Raw genomic sequence first — 11,291 nt, forward strand, 5'->3', positions numbered from 1 at the left:
GGGGATTACAAACAAAAAGTAATACAACACATAGAAACACCCAGCACTCACCAGCACTGGTGGAGTCTATCAATACCATTTAGTTTTTTTTTCTTTGGAATCCACTTCTTTATCTCCCTTGGCGTCCAGTAAGCTGTGGAGTGCAGTCAGCTGGGAGGCTGTGAAGTCCCAGCCTGCTTCTACTGCACCTTGAGTTGCTTTTATTCCTGTAAGTGTAATAATTTACCTTATATCCTGCTGTCCCTGTCTATACGATATTGGGCTATGGCGTTTGCTCTTTATCCACATACAGATAATGAGACTACTTTCTAAAGTGTTCCAGACCTGACTGTTGGTTGGTAACAGTAAGATGGACTACTGCTAAGTTCCAGTCTGCCTGAATAGCACCATTGGGTGCATCACTTTTGAGTATTTTTCCAACTTTATCATTTTAAATCATCTGTTCGGGTGGTACTAGGCCATTGTGGCCCATCAATGTTCTTGGATTCAGGTGTGCGTCACTGCGGCCGGGTGGATGCCACATTTATATTATTGTGTTTAAAATGTGCAGGAAGGACACGGGGGGGGGGGATAAATGGTTTTTCAAGGGATCTGGGAGGGGGGACGACAGCACAGTACAGAAAATAGTTTTTTAAAATAAAAATAAAAAACACATTATCTGGGGCATATTGGGTGCTGGCAGAGAGCTGCCAGCACCCAAGATGCCGGCAAATAGGTAGAGGGTTAGAGAGATGTATGGGGGGGGGAGAAATCAGGGATGTTGGGGGCTAAGGGGGGATCCATCACTGCAGACTGAATATATAAAAAAAGAAAAAGAAAAAAAAGAAATGCCTTTTATTTTAGTACTGGTAGACTTTCTGGCAGTAAAGAGGTCAGTGACAATTGTGAGGTGGGGGAGGGAAGAGACCTGTTTGAGGGGGGGTCAGGGAGGAATCAGGGGTTGGGATGCGTCAGGTAGGAGGCTGATCTCTATACTAAAGCTAAAATTAACCCCTTAACTGCTGGGCATAAGCCAAGTGTGGTGCATAGCGGCATTTAGCAGCCTTTTAAATTACCAAAAAGCAATGCGAAAGCCATACATTTCGGCTATTTCTGAACAAAGGGGATCCCAGAGAAGCATTTACAACCATTTGTGTCATAATTGCACAAGCTGTTTGTAAATCATTTCCGTAAGAAACCTAAAGTTTGTGAAAAAGTGAGCGATTTTTTTTTTATTTGATCGCATTTGGTAGCGAAATGTTGGCATGAAATATACCAAAATGGGCCTAGATCAATACTTTGGGTTGTCTACTAAAAAAAATATATATATACACATGTCAAGGGATATTCAGGGATTCCTGACAGATATCAGTGTTACAACGTAAATATCGCTAATTTTGAATAAACAAAAATGGTTTGGGAATAGCAAAGTGCTACTTGTATTTATTGCCCTATAACTTGCGAAAAAGCAAAGAACATGTAAACATTGGGTATTTCTAAACTCATGACAATTTTGAAACTATTTAGATAATGGTATCTTTAGAAAGTCCATTTAATGAAGAGAAAAAATGGTATATAATAATGTGTGTGGGTACAGTAAATGAATAAGAGGAAAATTAAAGCTAAGCACAAACACCGCAGAAATGTAAAAATAGCCATGGTCCCAAACAGACAGAAAATGGAAAAGTGGTCTGGTCAGTAAAGAGTTAATATAACAACTATATTTTGCTATCATTAAAGTGAATGGATGCACGGTCATTCAATTCAAGCTCGGAAAACTACTTACAAACTTGGTCATCCATCTTTAATGATCTAGATAGCCGGATGCTAGCAGGGACTGTCTTATCAATCAGTTCATCGATACTCTGTTGGGAAAAGACAAAGAAATCCTGGTGAGAGATTCCATCAACACTACATCCTTTGTGAGATGTCAAAACAATTCATCTGCCCTAAGTTGTAGAGGGCATACAAAGAGAGAAGCGCTCTACCAGGAACGAACAACAGCTCAGTGGCTTGTTCTATGGCGATTTACCACCCGGAGGCAGCCTCTTTTAGACCAGTGTGCTTTTCACAGAAGGAAACTTTCCTGAAGTATATCAGTCTGATCCCGCCAAGTAAGGTCAGTCCAGCCCCGAAATACCAGGCAATTCTCCTCTGAACAAGGAACATGACAACCTCAGACGATCGTTTCGGCCTCCTATGGGCCTCGTCAGTGAGGTGCAGCCACATTCCTCTAAGCACACTGGGCAAGGAGTCCACGTCTAAGTTGTAGAGGGAGCAGTCATGGTCTGAGAGCTGTCAATAAATATGTTTGGTAAAAAACATTTAAAATATGTCACAATACTTTATAGTGCTGTGCTACAGGGATAATAAAACTGCAACAGTAAAACCTGTAACTCTTTCAAAATCATTATTTTCTAAGATTGGGCTAATTATTAATCACCTTCACACCGGATTACACAATCCACAAATAATGTAACCATTAGTCTACTGGTGAATTTAAAATACATCGAAAACAATGGACTAAATCTTCCTAATTCCAAACAGCTTTGCTAAACAATAGGTTTTGCGCACAATTCTAATCTCCTTTTTGGTATAAGGGAAACATTTAAATAGTTTAAATTCTTTATGTTTTATATCCCAAATGTGGACCAGAAAACATTTTAAAGTTGTTTAGGTCAATTTGCATTCTGAATAGTCCGTAGAAGACTTCACAGTGGGGGCTCCCTAATAGCTACCCAGAGTCTAATCCAAAGATTCTAAAATCTAAATAACCCCCTGCTGCAACAGAAACTGGTTAGGAAGCTACATGCATTGTTACACGGGTATATGATCCGATAAACCTAAAGCTATTCACTAATTCAGCTTTAATAATTATAGCAAACACCGTAGCAAACCGCTATTCAGCTATACTTAACTTGCTACTTCAACACAATCAGACATGAAAACTTTTTTTAAATCGGTATATAAGCCTGGCAACTTCCCTATGTATGTCGTGATTAAGTGAAACCTATCTACTTACCTCCAGCCCAATCGTCTGTAGCATCTCCCGCTTCTCCTTGTCCCCAGGACCTATGTGCCTCTCAGAGAAGTCATCATGCCGCGGGAAGAGCACCTCTATCTGTCGAGGAGAAGTTGAAGATGAAGACACGAATGTCCCCGCTGCCGCCCGGGTACTGCTGCTCCTCGCCCCCTCTGCACGGAACCAGCTTCTCCTGTTGCACCCTACAACCCTGCCCTGCAGCCTCACTATCCTGCACAGCACACCCCATGACTTTGCACAGCTCTGCATGGTTGGTGCCTAAAACTATTCTTCCTATTTATTATATTTCTGCCACTACGTATTTTCTACTCCAGGACAGATATGCTGTACACAGGATGTGTTTTGGCGGATGCTTGAGATGCAGCAACCTAACCACTCACAAAGCTGCACTTTGTGCTGAAGTTGTCTGGCACTTGCAAGTCACGTTGTTTAGAGGCAGTAAACCAGGAAGATCACCACGCCCCCTCATTATATCCGGCTCCACCAATCAGTTTGTCCGGACCAGTTTACGTAGAGACAAGCCCCTTCACATAGAGTGTTAAAATAAGTCCGCATGGTACACTGATAAAGCTCAGTGGAAAATTGCAAACCTTGCAACATTCCTACAAGCTTCCCATCAGTAAACACATGCCTCAAGGAAAGGCTGGGGAGATCAGACCAGGGGAGGGTCCAGGTAAAGCACATCCCCATCAATCCATCAGTTAGTTGGTAAAGTATTTTGGGTAGCATACAGTTGGGTAGACATAGAACAGTGATAAATTAAATTTTATGAACCAGGTTAACTACAATTTTTAGGAACACTTTTAAACTTTAGTGAATATGCTTCATAGAGCAATAAAATTAAGGAACACATTTCTCTCAAACAGTACGTTTTAATGTTATCAAATCTATCAACATGTATCAAACCTTAAATCATGAGAGGTTAGAGATTTGTTAGCTAGTCATAGCTCAACAGAACAGCTTTGGCAGTATGAATTCTGCAAATGTTTTAATACATCTCCCTATGTTCAATGGACATTGCAACTGTGGTATAGATCTTTTTTCACAGTTATTTAAGTGTTGGGGAAGAAAAGCAAAATTATTGTAAAAATGATCTTAATACATGATATATATATATTAATGGGTAGAAAGCTTTATTTGGGTGGACAGCAGTTTTCCTCTATAAATTGATTTCCCCTTGCCCTGGTCTTAGGTACATATAACACATATTTTTCTTTTATGAGTCAGATAGAACATACCATTTTAAGCAACTTTCCAATTTACGTCTATTATCTGATTTTACTTCATTCTCTTGGTATCCTTTGTCGAAGGAGCAGCAATACAATACAGGGAGCTAGCTGAACACATCTGTGAATCAATAATGTGAGGCATATATGATCATCCAACAATCAGCAGGTTGGTAACAGTAGTGCATTACTGCTCCCAAACCTACCTAGGTATGCTTTTTCAACAAAGTATGTTAAGAAAAAGAAGCAAATTGAATAATAGAAGTAAATTATAAAATTCATTAAAATTGCATGCTCTGAATCATGAAAGAACACAATGGTTTGTACATTCAGTTAAGATATACAGATAATAAAGATATAAGAGATTTGTAAAAAGCAAGTGGGAAAAAAATGTTTTAGGGCACAAACATACAGACACTTGTGTGTTATTGCAAGGGGGGGCACAGAGGCTAGCTCCAATGTGGGCAAGAAATAAAGAATTTGAACTGAGGTTTTTTATGGCTTTAAAAAAAAGTTAATCAACAATTTATGTCAGCACCAGCAAAGAGACATTTTAGCTACCTGATCATACTTGCACCTCCCCTATCCCAAGTAATCTAAATGACAGACCTGATGCCCCCACCATTACTATCTAAATTGCAAAGTTCCCCATTCCTATTAACTCCAAAGGGTGATCTGATCCCCTCACTGCAATTAACTCTTAGAGCAACCTACCCCACTAAAATTTGCCCTGACGTCTTATCAAATCTACTATGTTGAATCACCCCCCTGTTTCCTGGCCGATATCTGCAGCCGTCGGCATCAGGTGACAGGGGTGACTAACGTGAGTTAAAAAGCGCAAACATTTTAAAATTATTGCACTAAACAACACAAACATTTCATTTAGGCATTTATGGCTAAGATTGGCTAGGTAGGGGGCGGTAATACCACAAAGCAATCTGATTTGACAATAATCAGCCATACACAGTGTATTTAAAGGGGTGGCACCCGGGCTTCGGTTTGCTACATTTTTCACGTTGACAAAGGCCACAGAGACGGTCGAAACGCGTTTCTGTTGTTTAGTGCAATAATTTAATTTTGTTTGCACTTTTTAACTCACATGTTAGTCACCCCTGTCACCTGATTCCGACGGCTGCAGATATCGGCCAGGAAACAGGGGGGTGATTCAACATAGTAGTTTAAATATTATTGGCTTCATTGGTACTGTACTATTCTAGGAGCTGAGTTTCTCCTAATTTTAAAAAATATAATAAAGTAATTAACTTTTAATCTTTCACACTTATATTTAGGAAAGAGTGCCTAATCTAAATTCCTACATGGTTCTTATCCATAATTGTTTTTCATTGTATTACATTGGGGGGTAGCACCGGATTATTTTCTTTAAATCAATCCATTATTTTCTATACTCACTAGAGGCTAGTGCCAGTAATCCATTTTGTAGTCTTATCAAATCTAACAACACTTCTATCTCTAACACTAGCCTCTATTGTAAAATTAATTGTAAACATCTCCAGTGTGGCTCTTTAATTGCTAACCCTGTACAATGCCCGAGTGTGGGCAAATATTGCAAAGTCTGGATGTGCAAAGTTAGTAGAGACATATCCCAACAGACTAAAGGCTGTAATTAAAGCAAAAGGTGGTTCAACAAAATACTTACACAAGGGGGTGATCGTTATTGCAACTCAGTGATTCTGTTTTTTCAATTGTCTTTCTTTTTGCCTAATATGTTGGGGTTATATCTTTCACTTGGATGTTATAAGTTGCACTGAGTAATTACAACTGGATAAAAAAACTGTGTCTGTCTTTATTTCAGGCTGCAAAGCAACACAATGTGATTATTTTCAATGGGGATGATTCTTTTCAATACCCACTGTATGTACCCTTATTAGTAACCAACTCTTCTTTGTATTGCCTTCACCATCACAATGAAGCTTCTCATAACTCCTGACCCATAATTAACAGAGCCGGCTCAAGACATTGTGCTGCCTGGGTCCGAGAATACAATGACGCCCCCCAATAGTAACATTATTGATCAACATATCAACCTACTAGCCTGGCCACTGACCTTACTAAGCCTGCCTACCTGCATGCAACTAATGCTTTTGCACAATTGCAGCATAAGTGGGAAGGAAGTTAGGGAGCCAATACAGTGTCTTTGTGCATGATAAGGTTATGCTGCTGGGAGCCTGTGAATCCCGCACCAAGAGAGAAGACAGGATTGGTCTGGGTCTGACAGTGGCTAACAGTAAATAAAGTGCTGCCCCTTGTCAAGTGCTGCCTGGATCCCTTGGACCCACTTCGTCCCATGGTTGAGCCTGCCCTGATAATTAACATGTAATTTCTTTACTAATAAATAAAACAAATTAAACCTTAGTCTTACCATTTTGAAGTCTTTCTGATCTTTTGATAATAGCAACACATTTATATAGTTACCAAATTTAAGGGTTGTCTTTGTCTACTTATGAAAAATCTATCAATCCAAATTAGTTAGGATACTCAATCAGAGTTAGTTATGTGTCGGATGTTAAGGAAATTTGAGATTGGGGATCGTGGATAGAATTGGGTACCAGGTTATAAGGATTGATTGCAGTTAGGAGAGGTTACAGACAGGGTTAATTGTGGTGAAGGGTATTGTGACAGACTAGGTTTATTTATGGTGTGGGAATCAGAATAGCAGTGAGGGTTATACTTTGGTGAGTGGAACTGGGATACCGACAACTGGGGTTTCAGAATTCAGGGGGCTATAATTCTGGTGTATATACAATAAAGGACCTACTGTTCTAGCATTTTCTGTCAAAAATTACCTGGAGGCTGGCCGTAGTAGCCAACTGCTATAATTTAGGGAAATGCTTTTGAAACACCGAATGATCCATTCACTAAAATAAAGTCACTGTGAAAAAAAGTGTCACTTTAATGTTCCCTACCATCAAACCAGCAGCTTGCATGCAATATAAGATATTGTCACTATTATGTTTTAGCGGCTGCCATAGAAAGTTATAGTTGTTGCTATTACTTGAGAACTATCACAGTGCTTTAGCCTCTCAGCTTCTGGACGTCAGGAATTTGATTGTTTTTAAGTTGCTAATGAAAGTGAAAGTGATGTAGCTTTGTCACTATCAGTAACTGGTCAAGTAGGATCTTGGCCTCAGTTTGATTTCTGTCTGTTGTTTACTCATAAAGAAAAGACTACAGAGGTAGATGTCAATACCAGAGCATGGTTTTTTGAAGTTTGTGAACTAAAAGGATTGCAGAACATATACATGTTGCAATGGCAAATTTGATAAATGTCACTGACAATACTTACTCTGGACTGAAGAAGAAAGAGGCTAAATCTTCCCAGTTTGCTTTGCGGCATCAAGATAAAAGGTGAAAGTACTTGCAACATCTAATTTAATGAGGATCTTACCTTTATCATATTGCTTTGGTCAGGGAAAAGGAATGATTGTGTTGTGGGGGGATAGCATTTTAAGGAGAGAGGTGGGGTTGAGAGAAAGGGTCGGAGGACCAATGAAGGAGGCTGTCAATAGAAAGAAAGGGCCTGATGATCGAAGATTCTCCTGCTTGGAGATAAATTGTAGTGCAGACTTTACAGGTACTGAATGATCAAAGAAAAAGGGTGGAACTCTCCAGCACTGCGGAATCTGTCTAATTTCTTTATCTGAAGGAGAGGCAAGCCCAGTGCAATATAGCACTGCATGATATAAGAATTTTGTTACACTTACACTTTGTGCATTGTATTTTATATTAATTGGGTCCCTTCTGTATTATTACATTCGTGCTTTGCACTTAATACATTTAGATTAAAGGAATACTAAACCCAAATGCAATTTTAAGCAAATTTCTAATTTATTCCTATTATCAAGTTTTCTTCGTTTTCTTGCTATTTTTATTTGAAAAGCAAGAATGTAAAGTTTAGGAGCCAGCCCATTTTTGGTTCAGCACCCTGGATAGCGCTTCCTTATTGTTTGCTATATTTAGCCACCAATCGGCAAGCGCTACCTGAATCACTAAAGAAAAGATTTGGGTTTATTATCCCTTTAAGATTCAGCATAGTTTTGAAAGTTACTGTGTTACTTTAACAAATTAGGGTCATGCTTTGCATATTTCTGTGTATCTTTGACAACTTACAATGCACTTGGTATTTTCTCTATTGTAAAATAAAAGACAGCTTCAGAAAATGGGAGGGACAGGAGTGTTCCCTGAACTGAACAGGGACGTTCCCAGGGTATGTCTGAAGCTCTCTTGCAAATCTTGTGAAATGATGTAAGCATTTTAAACAAGCTGGTCTCACTGATTTTTCTCACTTGCTGTATGCAGGTGAAGTTTACTCAAAATTTACAATGCACTTATTTAACTGACAGAGAATTAATATGTACTAAACTATATGCAAAAGCAAGTTACATTGTAGTGAAAACATTTCAGTTTAATTTGCAATTGATCCAAACTGAGCCTTTATATAAGTCCCAAGTGTTTTCCAGTTACCATCTTCTCCCCTGTGAAGATCTGAATTTCAGAGACCTTTATTACTTTCTATGGAAGGCATCTCTCATCTCTCTGGGACTTCCAGGTGCCACCCTTTTTCTTATAGAATACAGTGAGCTCAACCCCTGTGAAGTCTTTGCTTATTGGGCCCATAAAAAGTAGCTTTCAGTTTTTCAGTTTTATTTTAAAAGAAGAAATACAAAGTGCAATGTAATTTGTAAAAGACACACATAAATATACAAATTATAATTCTTTCTAATCCAGAAACTTTGAAAGCATTATCAGAATCACAATCCTAAATACACTGCTGTATACAAAATAAAATACAAAGTGCAAAGTTTAAATGTAATAAAACTTAATCTAAAAAGTAATATAAAATACAAAGCACAAATTGCAGACAGTAGAAGTCATGTCATGCAATGCTATGTTGTACTGGGTTTGTCTCCCTTGGAGAAGTATAGCAAAATTTGTCTTTTAAGAATTTCAGTAGAGATCCAGTGCTGGAGGGTCATCTTAGATAATCTCACCTGAGCAGAGAGCTTTAGATCATCAGGCCCTAGGGTCTGATATTTAATACCTTGCCTCTCGGGTGAGATATTCTAAGAAGTCTCGTCAGTATGGCGAGGCCCTAAAATTTTTTAGAGACACACTTTTCTTGAGAAATGCTTAAGTTGCTATGTAGGGGCATATTTAAAAATGTACGAGCGGACATGATACGAAGTAGCGTATCATATCCGCTGCACATTGCTGCCCATCGATAAATGCCGACAGCATACGCTGTCGGCATTTATAATTGCACCAGCACTTGTGAACTGCTGGTGCAATGCCGCCCCCTGCAGATTTGCAGCTAATCGGCCGCTAGCAGGGGGTGTCAATCAACCCAATCGTATTCGATCGGGTTGATTTCTGTCCGCGGCCTCAGAGCAGGCAGACAAGTTTCATAACTTCTGTTTCCAGGGAAGCCTTCAGGCTCGCCGGAAATAAGGGGCATCAAACTCCATACAGAGCTTCATAAATATGCCCCGTAGTGTTCTTTCTGTGAAACAGACTCCTACATTACAATACAAGGTCTAAAAAATGCCAAAGATTTTGTGTGATTTCTCTCCATACCAATCAGGTCCTAATTGAGAATGGGAGAGGAATAAATAGAAAAGAGACAGAGGACCTGATATTCAAAACCTTGCCGGCATGAAGAGAAATCAGACTAAATCTTTGTGAATTTTTTTAGACCTTGTATTGTACAGTATGATTGTTTTTTCACATAAAGAACACTACATAGAATCATAAACATTTCTCAAGATAAAATTTGTATTACTAAAAAAATTTAAGGGCCTTGCTGTGCCGACAAGACTTTTTAGAATATCTAGCCTGAGTGAAGTTTTGAATATCAGGCCCAGAGGGAGAGGAAGAGTGAAAGAGGAATATAGCTTGAGAGAAACATAATTTAACTGGTTATTAAGTCATAATTAACTCTTGAAATGCATTTTTTTTTTCTTTTTTTTTTTTTTTTTTTTAATAAACTTCATTGAGCCATATCCATAATGCAATAAAAGAATAACATGAATCACAGATGTATGTTCTTTCGCGGTACATTGGAATCAATGAATCAAGAGCCAACAATAAACAGAACATGGCATACTCATAATCATACACTGGAGGCTGAGAAATAATATGGCATTTTATATAATTGAGGGAGTAGTGTGTGGTAGTGTAGGGTGTAGAGCTATAAAAAGGACTTATGAATAAGTCTAAGTATCAAAACAGAGGGAAACGTGCCGGACCAGGGAAATTAAATGAGAGCAGAGAGAAAAAAACAACAACAAAAAACGGGGGAAAGGGAAATGGGGGGAGATAGATAAAACTCTCAAACAAGGTGGCTCAACGGCTCTAATGTGTATAGAGCTATCTGATGTGTTTCCACAACTCCCATGTCTGGCAGTATAAGTTAATCTTGTTATTGACAGTAAAAATGGGACTCTCCATCAACTCTAAGTAATCCATAGTTTTGATGATGTCATTCCAGGTGGGGAGGACGACCTGTTTCCAGAGGCAGGCAATAGCTAGTATGACAGCTGTTAACAAATAAATGCTAAGAAGACCCATTGGAGAGAGGGGGGACCCAATGGACAGGTGAAATAAAACAGTCTGTGGTCTAGTCCAGAGAGTAGGAGCTAAGTCAATGCATTTGCGGGAGAGCATACTCCAGAGGGGCTGTAGAGCGGGACACGACCACCACACATGAGCCGACGATCCCACTTCTCCACATCCCCTCCAACACAACTGGGAGTTTAGAGGGGATATTTTAAAAAGTCTCAAGGGAGTTAGATGCCGTTGCATACATATCTTGACTTGAGATATAGTTCTAGTAATGTGATGCAGTGAAGAGCCTGTTTTGTTACTAGTATAGCTTTTGACCAGTCTTCTGGGGAGGCATGGAATTGTAGGTCTCTTTCCCATGAGGCGATATAGACCTACTTGTAATAAGTGGGGGTTGAAATGCATTTTGCCTTTAAACTTTATGTAACTATAAACCCACATCAGATTAATTCCTTTTTTATCTT

The 11,291-nt window shown here is 39.1% G+C and overlaps 1 protein-coding gene across 1 annotated transcript in view; it reads right to left on the bottom strand.

The window, feature by feature from the left end:
• GLDC (glycine decarboxylase) overlaps positions 1–3,442 on the bottom strand; it is a 151,092-nt gene extending 147,650 nt beyond the window's left edge. Inside the window, exons 1-2 of the mRNA XM_053702564.1 lie at positions 3,002–3,442; positions 1,766–1,844 (exon numbers count right to left, since the gene is read on the bottom strand). Coding sequence (XP_053558539.1) covers positions 1,766–1,844; positions 3,002–3,271 — 349 coding nt within the window. The 5' untranslated portion in view covers positions 3,272–3,442. The remainder of the gene's footprint in view (positions 1–1,765; positions 1,845–3,001) is intronic.
• Positions 3,443–11,291: the final 7,849 nt, after the last annotated feature.

The sequence above is a fragment of the Bombina bombina genome, chromosome 2 (genome assembly GCF_027579735.1).
Source record: "Bombina bombina isolate aBomBom1 chromosome 2, aBomBom1.pri, whole genome shotgun sequence".
NCBI lineage: Eukaryota > Metazoa > Chordata > Amphibia > Anura > Bombinatoridae > Bombina > Bombina bombina.